Source organism: Desmodus rotundus, chromosome 1 (genome assembly GCF_022682495.2).
Source record: "Desmodus rotundus isolate HL8 chromosome 1, HLdesRot8A.1, whole genome shotgun sequence".
NCBI lineage: Eukaryota > Metazoa > Chordata > Mammalia > Chiroptera > Phyllostomidae > Desmodus > Desmodus rotundus.
Genome location: NC_071387.1, coordinates 175,472,471 through 175,488,875, shown reverse-complemented (window position 1 = coordinate 175,488,875; position 16,405 = coordinate 175,472,471). Strand labels below are relative to the sequence as shown.

General features: G+C 37.2%; 1 protein-coding gene across 1 annotated transcript in view; it reads left to right on the top strand.

Annotated features, from left to right (window-relative positions):
• Positions 1–16,405, top strand: part of ZSWIM6 (zinc finger SWIM-type containing 6) — a 180,582-nt gene that overhangs the window by 111,608 nt on the left and 52,569 nt on the right. Inside the window, exon 2 of the mRNA XM_024578379.3 lies at positions 2,300–2,656. Coding sequence (XP_024434147.3) covers positions 2,300–2,656 — 357 coding nt within the window. The remainder of the gene's footprint in view (positions 1–2,299; positions 2,657–16,405) is intronic.

Sequence of the window (16,405 nt, the reverse complement as noted above, 5' to 3'; positions counted from 1 at the left end):
CTATTTAAGTACTAACTAGTTTAACTCTTGGATCCTCAGTTGTCTTGGCTTTGCCTTTGTGTGATTGGGGAAGTTCTCCAATGTCACTTTCATGGAGAGACAAAGATGTTGACTTGGTGATCAAGAAGAGACATGATAGTGTTAACCTGAGAGAGAGCAATTTTGTAAATGGGCAGTTTATAATAACTATTTTCCTATAGTGATAACTGGTTTCTTTGTACACGTGTATATGCGACAGGTAGAAAACAGATTCCTTGCATTGAAATGTATGGTATATGTCCTTGGGAATTTTCTGGACTCTTTTTTATGACCCATTGATTTTTTTTTGTCTTAATCTGTGCTTGTCCCATGTATTTTTAGTTATTGTAGACTTAACAGTACATCTCGTATATAGTAAGGCAAGACTGCCCTTACTCTTAATTTTTGAAATTTTGGGGAGTATTTACTTTTTAGTGACTTTCCCTCATAGGAAAACACATTTAAAGTTTTTTTATATATATTTGCTATGTATCTTTTCTTTAATTGTGGTTTTTTCAAAAAAACTTCTTGACTAAAGGAGACTGAAATATTCATTCCTAAAATCTGGAAGAAAACCGAAGCCCTAAGCCCTGGGTTGCTTGCTCAGTTCTTTAGAGCATTGTCCTGATATGTGGACGTTGCACGTTTGATATCCATTTAGGGGGTACATACAAGAATCATCCAATGAGCATGAATAAGTAGAACAACAAATTGATACTTTTCTCTTGCTCTTTCTCTCTCTCTCTCCCTAAAATCAATGAAAAAAATACTTGAATTTTAAAAAAGAAAAAAAAGCAAAGGTTTTCTATCATAGTACAATTCTCAAAATTTCTTGTTGTGAAGCAACAATAGTAACTTGTTCTTAGGAAATACCTTTAAAATTGATTAATTTGGTAACAATTATTATAGCACATTTCCCACTAAATGTTGAATATGAATTATCAAGATCAAATTATATTACTCTGAAAGATTTTTTATAAGTTGAATAGTATTTCTTCCAACTCTTTGGTCTGATTACCCTCCCTTGACGAAGACAGTAGGTGGGGTTTAGATGCCCCACATTTGAACCCCAGGTGTCATCTAGCCATCATTTTCATTTTATATCTCTGCAACTTCGCAGAGTTCCCACATGGCTGAAGATCCTTTGTGAATGAAGGGGAATCTGAGGAAATAATGATGAGCTTGATGAACTTTATTCAAGTAGTATATGTAGTGGAAGGCTGAGAGCAAGCCAAAGGCTTTATTTTGTAGCTTTAGGTTTCTGTCAGGCGTTTGAAACTTTTAGGTAATGTGTCCTGAAGGTTTCCAAACAGATCTCCTGAAGGTGTATCCAGGCTTTGAATGTGGCTTTCAGGGAGGGAAGATGGAACTGAAATTGAAGTGGGTGTGCCCCCCCAAATTCAGGATAACCTTCCAGACACATTAAGAGAAGAGTTGTGAGGAGGATTTTGTCCCCTGGCCCAACCTGCCAGGACTGACTGATGGCAGTGGTGGTAGAAGACGGTTTTCTGTTGGCTGTGTGCTGTAGCTCGTGCTTTCCAAAGGAGAATTGTTGTCTGTGTGGGCTGAATGTGTCATCTTTGGACCATTATTAGCAGTGCCCACAAGGCCATCAGTCATGGAGATTGTGTAGGATTCCTGTGTGGTTCCCAGTTGAAGCTACGAGGCCTCTAAGGCCCATTGTCACTTGGTGATTTTGTGTGTCCGTGCCTGTGAATGTTTTAACAGCCTACATCTGTACCAGCCTTAACTCTATATAGTATGAAAGAAAATAGTCATTGTTAGTTACTTAGGTGTGGTATACATGAGATTTGGTAGGCTTTGCAGTTTCATTGGCAGACACTGCACATACATGTTGCTATTTTGGGGATATGTTACACATGCTACAGAAAGTATTATTAATTAAAACTTTTTTTCTGGTCAATGTTTGTGAGAGGGAGACCCCTTGGAGTTAGAGTTCACTGAAGGAGACCAGTGGCTACCTGGTAATGATGGCTTATTAGTGCTGGAGTCTGACAATGTCCTATGGGAATGGTGGTGGTATATGTAGTAAGTGTTTTCATACAGCTCTGTAAAATACTTCAGATGTCTGTTGAACACCATTTGTTTTTCTTTAGCTGTAGGGTGTGGGGTGGGGTTTGAGTGGCCTGAATGTTTTTACTTGAAAATAAAAGCTGGCATATTTTTTCTTGGTGCTGTCCAGTACTGCACATTTCAAAGAATTAGAATATTGCATAGCATCTGAACGCAGAGGCTGAACTCTCTCCTCTCTTTCATTTAGGTTTCCACTTGAGTGGCACAGTGACAGAACCTGCAATACAATCGGAGCCAGAAACTGTTTGTAATGTGGCCATCAGCTTTGATCGTTGCAAGATTACCTCAGTGACCTGCAGCTGTGGAAACAAGGACATATTTTATTGTGCCCATGTTGTGGCACTGTCTTTATACCGCATCCGCAAGCCAGATCAGGTCAAATTGCATCTTCCCATTTCAGAGACTCTCTTTCAAATGAATAGAGACCAACTACAAAAGTTTGTACAGTATTTGATCACAGTACACCACACAGAAGTTTTGCCAACTGCTCAAAAATTAGCAGATGAAATTTTATCCCAGAATTCAGAAATTAACCAAGTTCATGGTGAGTATAGACATTCATTCATTCTATATATTTCTTCTGGATTCTTTTTTGTTTATAAGTTTAATTCTTCATCAAAATGAATTAAGTGTGAGTCAGTTCATCAGCGTTGCTCTTAGGTAGCTGAGGGAATACTAAGTTTTGTTTTGCATTTGAAAACAATTTTTAAGAAGTTCTGCGTGCATTGTAGCTACCATGCCTTTCATGCTTAGAAAAAGCTCTCATTTGTTAAAGTTTGTCACTTACACTTTTATATTTGGTAAAATTTTATCACATATGGGAAACACTTGTCAGTTAATTCACCCGTGTCAGCTGTTATCAGTAAACTGACTTGTGCATAATCAGAATTTAAAAAAATTTTCCTTTAAAAATTTATTTTCCAAGGCAGGAAGTTTGTGACAGCGTGCCTGAAATTAAGAAAATGAACTATTCTAGTCTTGTCTGGCACCCTCAGTTGGTTAGGGCATTGTCCCTATACATCAAGGTTGTGGGTTCAATCCCTGTTCAGGGCACATGGAGGACACAACCAGTGGGGCATGAATGGACCAAACAACAGAGCAACATTTGTCTGTGTGTGAGTCTCTCTCTCTGATACCAATAAATAAATTTTTAGAAATTTGAAATAAGTAAATGCTTAAAAAATTATTCTTAGAAAAATTACAACTTGTTTACAAGAGATTAGAATATGGCTATTGTATATAAGAAATCCTTAAAGGTTTTCTTCTAAATCTTTTATACATTGAACACATTATCTCATTTATTTGTAAACATATTCGTCAACTCTGCATTGCAAATATGTTGACTCACAAGAATATATGTGCAACTTTTCAGAAATGGACACATCACCTATTTCATATAATACATTAGTATAGGATAAATAATACTGTTAAATTATAGGTTACTGTGTTTTTAAAACATTTAGACATAATTTTTTTAATTTTTAAAAATATGTTGAAGAATGTGACAACCTTGACCAAGCAGCTCAGGGGCCTAACATTTTTATTTTCCTTTAGTTATATTGGTTTGAGATACAGGGCCAGTCAGTACTCACCCCTATTGTTTTAGGTTCTCTTCAAATTCACTTGTTAGTATAGCAAATATAAATGTTGAAGGAAAGCAGTTAGAGATTATTTCTTTTCCTTCTCTCTTTTTTCTTTAAGCTGGGGTTAGTGAAACAAGGATGGGCTTGAGATAGAAGAACAGGAGAGAAGAACAGGAGAGAGTCTAGGCTGGGCTGCTTTGGCTTTGTAGAAACCTTACAGGAAAGGAGTGAGTCAAGGCGGAGCTGCTGTCAGCTCACTGGAGAGTCAGAGAAAGGGGGCCTTGGGGACAGGATCAGGAGTTTAATCAGGACGAGCTGCTGCTACCCATTCCTCCTCTGGCTGCAAGTTCATAGGGTCCCTTAGAGTTTAGGAGATGCCTCCTGTGGGAGAAGGAGAGGGAGAAGGGAAAGGTGTCAAGCATGCTTCCAAGGGGGAGAACAAGCCTGGAGATGGTTTCTTTCTTTTCTTTTCTTTTTTTTTTTTTTTTTAAGATTTTATTTACTTTTAGAGAGAGGGGAAGGGAGGGGGACAGAGAGAGAGAAACATTGATCGGTTGCCTCCTAGCATGCCCCCAACTGTGGACCTGGCCTACAATGCAGGCACATGCCCTGACTGGGAATTGAACTGGCAACCTTTTGGTTCACAGGCTGGCACTCAGTCCACTGAGCCACACCAGCCAGGGAACATTTCTTAAAAACTTGTTAAATTGTGAGATATAACACACAGAAAAGTACGTAAAAAATAAATGTGTAGATTAAGAAAGCAAACCAAAACCCAGGCCAACAAATAAACCACTCTCAGCACTGTCCAGTATAAATACAGTAAGAGCCACATGTATAATTAAAATTATTCTAATAGCCTTATTTTAAAAGAAACTAGTAAAACCAATTTTAATATAGGTTTCATTTATCTCAATATACCCAAAAGACTGATTTAGCATTCACATTTATATCATAATACTAATATCAATTCAACATAAATATTGATATATTTTACCCTTTTTCCTTATTAATAAGTCTTTGAAATCTAATGTCTGTTTTACACTTGGAGCACATCTCAGATCACACTATAGCCACATTGCAAGTCCTTAATAGCCACGTGTGGCTAGTGACGACCTTATTGGATAGCACAAGCGTATTGTAGGTATGAGAACACTATTTATTTGTCCATTCCACTGTTAATGAACCTTGTTTTTAGTAGAGCTGCTGTGAGTATTCTTTTACAAGTCTCCTGATGCCACAAGATATTTTTAACATGGTTTTTATGTCAGAAAAATCCACATAGCCATATTTCTTCTAATGCTCCCATATCAGGCTCAGCTTTATTAAAGTAGCTAACTTAAGGTGTGTAAAGCATTTTACTTGGTAGAGTCTGCCAATGTTGAGTAACAGGATTGTAAACAACTCTGCCACAGAAGTACCTTGGGCCTACCCAAAGCACATGCACTCTAAGACTTCTGCAAGCAGGCTGCTGCTCTGTTATATCATCTGTTTCGATGCTGTTGCCTTGTGAAAATTCAGGCCAGCTAACAATCATTGTAGAGATTTCTCATGAGCCCTTTGTGGCTCCCTGCTAAATTGTTTGGTGTGGTTCAGTGGAGGCAGAAGAACAGGATATATCATTTCTTCAAACTTCCTTGCATTCTCTCTCTTTTTTCCCCCCCTTAATTCATTAGGGTCACTTTCTTTTCTGAGTTTTAGTTTAACTAGAGGTCTACATCAACAGTCAGTCATTTGTTCTGTGTTTGTCTTCCTTGTTTTGAAGGATAGTAGCCCCCTAAGTTTCCCATCTTAAAGCTTTTAAAATCTGTTTCTGTGTTGAAATAGTGGGACTCATGAAACAGTGTAAACTAAATTTGGGTGCAGGATGTGTTCACATGACATTATATTGGAAGAAAAATATATTTAAGTAAATATCAAGGACAGAATGCAGGTTAGCTTTAGACTCAATGTGATTTTTCAAATAACGTTTGAGAACAGCTTCACGAGAGCAGTGAACTTGAGCAGTTTATCCCACCAGCTTTCTCTTCACTTAATTTATCGTCAGGTTTGCTCCCAGCCTGGAAATGGGCCAATTACATGAGCTGCCTTCCTTGTCTTCATTCTAGTGACAAGTGGTAAAAAAGAAAAAAAGGAGAGGTAGGGAGCAGGCCATGACCTTAATTGACAAAATGGGAAATCTGGTCCCTGGAGGGTCTTACTTTAACTGTTAGATTAATGACTTGGTAGGGGGGCGGGATTAAAAATGTCTTTCAGTTATTTGACTACATGGTCCCACCTGCCTTCAAACATCTATATATAAAGCATTGTTTAAACCACTTTTAAAAGCAGTACTTTTTTGTATGGTTTTGTGGGTGTATTTTTTCTTTAAGAAATATGTCTTGACTATGAATGTTAGGAAGAGTTAATTTTTCTCTAAGGAAAAGCATCATTTTTACTTTTTGCTAGATAAATATTAGGATAGGATTTAGATTTGTGCATCTTAGTAGGTACCTTAAAGACAATGAGGTTTAGCTTACCCAAATTCTTTTTTAGAAGAAGTCATAATATATTTTATAAATGAATACAAACTACGTTGATAGTAGGTTTTTCTTTTTCCTAGTGAACTTACCCGAACGCTTCTCAAAATTGCTTTTCATTATTTTGATATTTTATTTTTAAAAGAATTTTATCCTGAGGAATTAAAAACTTCTTCAAGTCTATTTCAGGCACATTGTTCTTCACAATTTCCTTTAAAAGTAGACATTGGGAGTTTGCAATTGCTGTAGTTTTCTGGATGAAGAAACCAAGAATGGGTTACTGACTTATCCAAAGTCACAGATTCAGCAAAAGTAGTTGGAACATAGATTTAGTCACCATAATAGTTTAGTCCTTGTCACTAGACTTTTTTACATTTGATTGTGTTTTTATAAAATTTTCTGTGTAACTTTAATTAGATTATGCAGTTAGCGCTGTATGCTAAATAGCGGATGTAAGATAGTTAAGGGTCCTCCAAGGAGATTGCCAGTTACAGTTTTGCATTTTTTAAGTGAAATTGTTCGCTCTTGGTTTTATATTCTAATATAACTTTCCAGCTTTCATACTCTTAAAAAAGAGGCTTGGTGTCTTCGCTCTAAGTACGTATTTAAAAAATTTACTGATTTCCAAGTGCTAACCCACTCTCTTAGTTAATTCATCTCAGCCTTCTCTGGTTCTTTATGCATCCTATTAAAGGAGATTTATTATAGTTGGTAAATTGTGGTGTGGGGACAGGACATTGAAGTTAATCTGGAGGCCCAGGGTCCAGGATTGTCTTCGCTATGTATTACCTATGTGATCTTGGTGAAACTAATTTTTCTCATATTTATAATGATCATTATCGTCTCCAACAGTGTTGGAAAAATTTTAATAATATAACATACATGTATAATAATAATAACAATAATAATAAAACTGAGTTTACCTCTTGTTGGGGTTTCTGTAAGTACTCATAGTAAGAAGAGAGAGGAAACCAGTTGGGAGGGTGGATGATACTAGAGTTGGAGGTCAGCTTGCTTTTCCCTGCCTTTCTGGCACGTGTCTTTTTCTGCTTTGTCTTTTGTGCTCTTCATTTAGCAACCTCTTTATGAGCTAGTCTCTATTGGGCAGACTGCACCAAAGAGAGTAGACTGAGGAGAAGCTGTGATATTGGTCCCAACTTGGAACAGTGGGAAAGGGGTCATTTCAGTGTCCCTTTTACACCCAAGGTCTGGTCAATCCCAAAAGTAGGCTAGACTCATCCCTCACTGCCATGTGCCCAGAGATACCATCTCAGTCAGGCAGATGTAGAAAGGATGTATTCACATGTCCCATGAGGGTTGACACATGACATCTAAATCTCTTCCACCTCCGATTCTGTGACTCTTTGGTTGTGATATTTGTGCAGAAACTCAGGAGGCATTTAGTATCCATATTGCAAAGATGTACCTCCTGTACTTCTACCTATGTGTGCTTGTATATTTTTCTTCAGTCAGACATTTCAACTTGTTTGAGCATGGTTCTTACTAAACCAACATGTTCCTTGAGGCAGTTTTCTTCATGCACATGTGTATGTATTTTTTTAAAGCAGTTAAAAAAACCATTTTTCTGCAGTTTGCTTCTTTCTTAATATATTGTGTGAATATCTTATGTTAGTACAAATAGATCTATTACTGTTTTTAATTTTGTGTAATATTCCATAATACAGATATATTTAACCATTAACTTACTGAATGATTTTAAAGTTGTTTCCATTTTTTCCTACTATATACAATGCTGCTGAGACCAGCCTGTGTGCGTGTGTGTGTGTATGTATGTATGTATGTATTTGTGCAAGTAATTTTGAATAATAGTAGTAGTAGAAATTTTTTAGTAGAAATGCCAGAGCAAGTGGTATACGCATTTTGAGTTTTGTAATTACTACCTAATTCTCCTCCAAAAATTGCCAGTTTTCCTCTTAACATTTTAACTGAAACTTGATGTTTTCATATGATTTAAATGTGTTTTTTTCTTTTTAATAAAATTGATGGAATATATAATCATGTACAAGTGATATTTTTTCCTTCACATAAAAAGTATGTATTTTATTTACCAAAAGAGAAGTAAAATCAGAACTCATGCATATGTGTCTTAATTTGGAGGATTCACATCTTTAACTCTAGAGGAATTTGCTAAGGAGATGCAGAGACAGCCAAGTTACTTTGAGCCCAGTACTCTTCCTCCTTTTCTTTTCACATCCAAATCTTGCCTTTTCTTACATCCTATAGTCTTCTCTGACACTGCCCCAACTTTCGTGATTTACAAAGGATTGCTACCAGCTGTGATCAGTTTCCTCGACATCCCACTCTGCTTAACTGACCCTAAGGATCTCCCTGTTGGCTGGATGAGCTTATTCTATCTTCTCCACACCTGGGTTTCTCATACCTCCCACTGTAAGACTATTCAGTGTTGAAGAGCTTAGAGGTTAGACAGCCTAAGTTAAAATACTGGCCCCTTTGATTTCCAGCTCTGTTTTGGGAGGCAAGTAACAACCTCTCTGGCAGTTTTCTAATTTGTGAACTGTGGACAATGAAGAGTGCCTGTTTCATAAAACAGACAATAAAGAATGACTGTTTCATTAGGTCAGGAGGGTTAAAGGAGTAAATATGAGTAGTTCTTACCGCCATCTTTGTGATGTGACATTTGGTGTGTATCTTTATAGACAGTTAATAGATAGTTAAGGAAAATATTTGTGAACCAGTTTTTAAAAATATTTTATTTTTTTAAAGATTTTATTTATTTATTTTTAGAGAGAGGGGAAGGGAGAGAAACATCAGTATGTGGTTGCCTCTTGTACACCCCCTAATGGGGGCCTGGTCTGCAACCCAGACATATATCCTGACTGGGAATTGAACTGGCGACCCATTGGTTCTCAGGTCAGCACTCAATCCACTGAGCCACACTAGCCAGGACCTAAAAAGATCTTTTAAAATAATCTGAGCAAACCATTCTTTAAGACTACAGACATTGTAGATCTCTTTTAATAAAAGAGTTGGATTATGCAAAATTGAGACTTTCTGAGGGCTTTCCTTTTAAATACTTATATTTGTGTACCATTTATTAGTTAGTGAGTGGAAAATGACTTGCCTGTTATGCACTCCATTTATAGTATGCATTTTTTTTAATGAGCATTGGAGAATGTACACATACTTTATTGCTTTTTATATGTATAAAATACATGATTATTTCTGTACTTTTTTAAGTATATTATTGAACTTCTGTTAAATGAAAGTAAATTAAGTGAAAATAAGAGATAAGTAATAACGTTAGATGAGAGGAAGATAATAGAGGGGAGGGGGCTGTAAACCCTGATTGGCCTATTTGAGTTTCCTATGCTGATTACTTATTTTACTTCCTTGGCATTTAGCTGAAGGGAAGGTGGCTTGTTTAGGGAGCAGAGCCTGGAGCATGTTAGGGCTCCTTCTGTCATCCTCCATGATAAAGAAAAAAGGTGGTCTTCTAATGGGTCCTGGAGGGGGTACCACACTGTATCACGGCAGAATTACACGGACTGACCATTGAGAATAGAAGGCATTGAGGAATTTGTCTGTTTCAGCTACCACAAAATTGTAAATTGAAATGAAAGCATTAGTCACTACTTTGAAGTGAGGATTTAATTGAGAATAAAATTTAAATCTTTTCTCAAGTGTATTTATTCAGCGCACATTATTTTTCAATGGTCTTCTAGTTCTTATCCTCTCTGAAGAAAGACTTTTTTGAGTCTGAATCACTGAAGTTTGCTGCCTTGCCTCCATTTTGTTGCTGATAGTTGATGTCAGGATTTTGCCTTCAGCTTGTAAGACAGTTGTCCCCGTGCCTTCGTTAAGCCCACAGACTTCTATGTTTCCTAGTTTTAACAGCAGGCATAGGGACTTTAGGAGACGGCATTCTTCTATAGGCTCCTCAAAAGAGGCTTAATCACTTCTGCCTGTATTCTGCCTATGTAGACTACATTTGACAACTTAATTTTAATATAAAAGTACACCATTACATAAATGTAAATAGTTAAAGCATTATTTGGACAGCAGAGTTACTAAAGCAGGTAGGTCACAGTTAAGATGAAGATGTAAGCTAAAAGCCTTCCACTTTTTTTGAATTTGTTTCCCAGCAGAGAAAGAGAAGAGAAAGCATGAAGTTCCCTGTTAAAACCCAAAGCTGTGGATAATTCCACATACCAAACACAGCATAAGCCAGTTGTGAATATGTCTTAATATCTCAGTTTAAAGTTTGCAGAATGATTGGTGTTTACCTAATTCTTCGAATCAACTATTTCTGTGACGTGAGACACACCTCATTCAGTATGTCTCAAATAAGCCTCGTTTAGTACACAGGAGAGGCCTGTCATGTTAGCACCCTGAATACTTTTCAATGTGAAGATCCAGAATGTGCCACCATGTTTAACATTTTCTCCAAATACAGAGTTGTCCCTCCACTCCTACCCTCCTGTTTTTATCCTGCAAAGATTCTGATTCGGTAGGTCTGAGGTGGTACCTAAGCATTTCTTTTTTACAATGTGCCTCAGGAATTTTGATATACTCTTAATTTTGAGAACCTGTGGGGTAAGGGAGTTTTGATACTGGGATAAATCAAACTAAACCAGGTAGCAGACAGGGGAAGCCATAAGATTTGACAGTGGTTTTTCATGTCCATGAATTCTCCTTTGCGTTCCTCCTATGGTATTACATAGCCAAGGTAGGAGGTTAAATCGAACGCACACTCTAGCTGGAAATGAGAGACAGTTAAACGGTTTCACTGTTTTCAACAGATGATTTCACTTTCCCTGAAGGCTTGAAACTTGAAGAATAAAATGCTCACAAAGATTAATTATACAGTTATAAAAGTTATAGTATTTATAATTATAAATAAGAGTGAAAATATGGTATGTTTTAAAACACTTTAAATGGACCATTTAATTTATATACACACATTCTGGTTCCTGCCCCATTGGGGAACTGTCTAATAGCAAGTATATAAATACATGAATAATGGTTCTGTCTGCATACCTTTCTCAGAGCTAAATGCTGAGAGGTTTGTCTTTGATTATAGACAGCCATTAACAAGTAGAATAAATTTTGCTAATCTGCATTTTATACAAGGCTTAGGCAACACTTTAATGTGTGGAATCGAGACATTACTGTTTGATTAAACTCCAGCATTAAAGTTTAATACATGAATTTACTGTTTTAGGGAAATCATCATTTCAGACATTTAATTTTCTGATCTATGATATATAGTATACATGTCTTGTTCCTAAAATATTGAGGAGTTTTTAGAGTTAGTTTGTTTATCAGCTAGTTAATCTTGGCTTGCATTGCTGCGACTAAGTGAGGATGTTTTCTGCAGAGCCACGTGAGATTTCTAATTTTTATTACCCAGTTACTTTTATTCCTACATTTTAGAATTTTTAGGTTGAGGAAATGGAGGCCTGAGGAGCTTAAGTGATTTGCTGGAGGACACAGTTTTCCCAAACTGTGCCTGGAACTGAAGTATTCTGAATTCTAAGCCAGGATTAGAATTTGTGTGGAGACTTTATTAGCTTATTTGCAGTAAAATTTTATCTGTGGGCCAATTTCTTTCTGCTTTGCCCCCTCCCTTTCCCATATGCTCAAGAAATAAGTTAATTCTAAATAGTTGTTCACACCTGCCCCCTCAAGTAAAAACTACAGCTTTACTTTTTTTTAAACTTGAGAAACATAATTCGTATGTTTAGACATTTGCTATTAGATATCCTTCAAGCTGGACAAGGATAAATATCCATATAGACATAAATTAAATAATCCGTTAAAGACATTTTAAATGTGATATATATTAAAAACATGATAGTGTTTTAAAACCTACTATATTTTAAGGAAATATTTATTGTGTAGTCCAGGTCAAATAAAAGTGATTTCTGATTATTCTTCCTAGTACTTCTCTTAGTGTGAGAAATATAACAGTCGAGTATACCCTGATGATTAGGGAGAGTATCTGAATGTCGACCCCTTTGCCACTTCAAGCCAAGGACACGACTGGGATTTTCTCCAAACCAAATTCAAGTCTGTGTAAAATATCTGGATATTTCTGTGGAAAATGGAAGCTCCAAGCCTCACAGGGCTGTGCCCAAGCAGCAAAAGGTTGGCATGCCTCCATCATACCACAGGACAGTCAGCCCCCATCCATGTCCTTGGGGGGCAGGACTCCTTGTAGGTTTTGGCCTTCAGTAAGTACCAATAGAAAACAACTTAAAAATCATAAAAATTGGGGGAAATATCCATCGTAATGATTGAAGGTGGAATTAGCTCCTTTATCAGAAAGAACACTGGAGAGTGCATGTTTAGTCCTTGTCAGAGTTTTCCCTGAGAGGATAAAGAGGGACATGCCAGATCCCCCAGAAGGATTTTAGGAAGATACTGGTAAGAACTAAAATATAAAAGGTGAGACCCTGTAGTTCAGTTTTTTGGAAGTGTCTTTTGATGCAGTTAGGTAAAGAATCAACAGTTGCTTGTGCATGCATGTGTCTATCTGTCTGTCTCTGTGTCTGTCTCTCTTTTCCTAGAATCAAAGCAATTGGTTGGATTAAGGACTCTGAATCCCTGCAGGATACAGATGTAGCCCCGGTAAACTCTTCACATCATTGTTGTGTCCTTAAGTCTTCCTTTACTAGAGAACCATTCTAACAAATGCCTACAAACATCCCAGTGGCGTTGCTTAAATTTATCTTTGATTTAGGGTTCATAACCCTTGCCCTGGTGCTTCTAGGATTCAAACTGTAGCTCCAAGGTTCTGGGGTATATGATGAATATTCTTCTGCAGGGGAGAGAATCAGGAGACTGGATTCGGCAGTGGGACTATGGATAAATCATAACCACTTGGAACCTGTTTCTCCCTCTGTAGAATAGGGATCGTGATCTGTACTCACCTCCAGGGACCATTATGAGGAGAAAATCAGGTAGCGAGATAATGTGTGTGAGGGCACTTTAGCAGTGGTTCCTCTTTCATAGCAATGATGTTTTGGTGGTGAGGGGATGTGTGCATGCCTTTCTCCCTCCCTCTTTTTCCCCCTTCCTCCCAGTACTTGATTGCCTGATAGTGGCAAACGCTGGCTATGGATTAGGAATCAGTGGTGAGCATGGCAAATAAAAAAAGTCCTTCCTCTCTGGGAGCTTAACTACTTGCCTAGGTTCTTACTTGGAACAGTTTTCTTTGCCTTACTTTCAAAAGTCTCTCCTGTTCTTAATAAGCCATACATTCCCATTGCCACCCTTGCTCATTCTCTTTCCCAGCCTTTAAATGTTGGCTTTCCTTAGAGCTCTGTCTTACATGGTCTTTTTACCCTGTATTGCCTACTATTGGGACATGGTATGTCCCACTCCCTACTGGCTATCCTGTCCTCTCACTTGGCTGTCTCAGAGATATGTCACAATTTACCTCATCTGAACTCATGACCTAAAATAAACACTGTCCCTGCAACCCCCAAGCCTGGCCCTGCTGTGATGGTCTGCGTGTCAGGGAGTTTCCAATATCTGGTTCAGTTGTTTGATCTAGAAACCCGTTTCTCTCAACCCTTGATCTCCCACACCTCACCTACTACTCAGTTCTTCACCAAGTCCCATTGATGTGTGTCCCAAGTTCCTGTCAGGCTCTCCATTTGTGTTCTTACTGCTGTTTTTCCAGCTACCAACATTATCTTTTGTGTAGACCATCAAAATGTCATCCTCACTATTCTCATACAGTTTTGCTCCCCAATCCATCATCCACACTTTAGATATTTTTTAGATACAGAAGTATATTCATGTGGTCCCCAAATTTTTAAAGTATGGAAAGGTATTCAGTGAAGAGCCTTCTTACCTCATGTAACTAGGTTACTCACATTCCTTTAAGATATTTTATGCATACATAGGGAAATACTAACACAGAAGCTGTTTTTTAAAACTGCATTATTTATACAAAAGGTGGTATACTGTGTTTACTTTTCTTCACCCTTTTTTTTTCAGTCAACAGTGTATCTTGGATATCTGTTCATTGTAACATAGAGAATCTTCACATTTACTTTTTGGCTGCTTAAGAGTTCGTGGTAGGAATGTTGAAACTGATGTACACCAGGACAAAACATCTTTTACTGTCTAGACTATTCTGTTCCTTCACTTTGGGTAATTTTGCCATGAATTCCCATTCATTACTCTTATGGGGAAAAAAAACTAAGCTCATTTGCCAGGGTTCTCAGGGGCCCTTCTCTTCTCCAGGGTTGTCTTGTATGGCTTTCCCCTCACCCCCCCCCCCCACCTCTACTTTGCTGTTGCATGGACGTGGATAATCTCTTAATTTCGTCCATATACTATCATGTCCCTTCCCTCCTGAGACCTCGAGCAAGCTCTTAGTCTCCTATGCAGACCCATTCCTTCCTTTTCCTGCCTTTAGTTAACTTTTAATCTACTTAAGGCAAATTTCAGCTCAAATTCCATTTCCTCATGGTTTGCTTACCCTGGCATTCCAAGGCCAGGCCAGACCTCTGATACAGTCTCCCCTGGCACCACGGCCTCTTCCTTTAAGCAATTATTGCCACTATATTATTATAATTTATATGTGTGATTATTAGATTGATATTTATCTGACACTAAAAAAGTTTCTCTTACGTAGTGGCTTGAAATCCATTATGGGTTATGAAATCAGTTTTAAAAATTAGGACAAGCTCTTAAAATAAGGGAACTGGAATAGAAAATGTCAGACCTCTTTACTTTTATAGTAAGGGTATTTTTGTCATTATACTGTGGTTCCGATTAATAAACTGATAGATGTGGTCACATAAGCACTGAGATACATAGGTATGTTGGGCATGATGTAAATTATATTTCTTACTATGGGTCTTAGTCAAAAAAAGTTTGGAAGCCATTGAACTATTGGGTTGGCCAAAAAAATCATTTAGTTTTTTTCCATACGATGGCTGTAGTAGTGCTTAGTTGTCTTTACCTTCACTCGAAACAAATTTGTTAAATTGTCTTGTGACAGCTGTCATATCAGTGTGCATTTAAAAAAAAACAATAAAAATTGGTGAATTTTTGTGCAGCCATTTTAATATTGAAGATGGAAGAAGATGTACAACATTTTCAGCATATTATGCTTTATTGAACAGGAAAAAAAAAGAAAGGTAAAAAGGCAACTGAAATGCATTTTAAAAAATTTGTGCAGTGTATGGAGAAGGTGCTGTGACTAATCAAATGTGTCAAAAAGTGGTTTGTGAAGTTTCTTGGTACTATTAACATTTTGGCCAAATAATTCTTTGCTGTGGGGCCGTCTTATGCATTGGAAGATGTTTAGCAGCACCCCTGGCCTCTACCCACTAAAAGCCAATAATGGGAGATAGCTGACATAATCAAAATATTCCAAATCAGTAAAATTATTGCTAAAAATGAAACGTGTCATTTATTTTATGGAAAAAACTCAACAGACTTTTTGGCCAACCCAGTAGATGATAAATTCTGTGGGGATAGGAGTTCTGTGTATTTTGTAAACCACTCCATACCCAAATGTAGCAGAGGGTACTCAGTAAATATTCTGGCCGAATGAATGAATGAATGAATGAAAGCGCATCTTTTCAGGGAGGTTCACAGACCCACTCACTGTCCTTGGAACTAATGGACCCCAGTTTAAGCAGATGTTAGTGATTATTTCCTTGGCCAATTGAGTTCTCATTAGATCATTAGAAGGAAAAAAAAAGTAATACAAAACAGGACCAACAAATATATCTTTTTAAGGGATGAAACATTGATGAAAGGTTTTCAGATTTAAAATTTTTGGTATTGCTTATGAACCTTAGGCCTCGAATACCATTTATTTTCTTAATAAATAATGAAACATTTTTTGCCTGCCTAAATATCTGGGTAATTTTTAACTGCTAGGGCAGTCTACGCACAGGGCTTATTTCATAGCCGTTATCTTTTGTGTGCACATCAGCAATAAAATATTTATGCAGTTTGGCAAGGTGATACTACAACCTGGTTTAGTACAGCAGCTGCACTGCCTATTCCCATTTGGCTTGATTTCCCTTTTTAATCTTCAATTTTGTCAGCATGTAGTTTATATAGCAACAGATAATGGTGAAGGCTTCTTGAATTAACATAGTAAAGAGAGAAATACTCTGCTGAATTTACTTGGTTTCATATTTTTCTAATGTCTTTGAAAAACATTTCTTTAACATG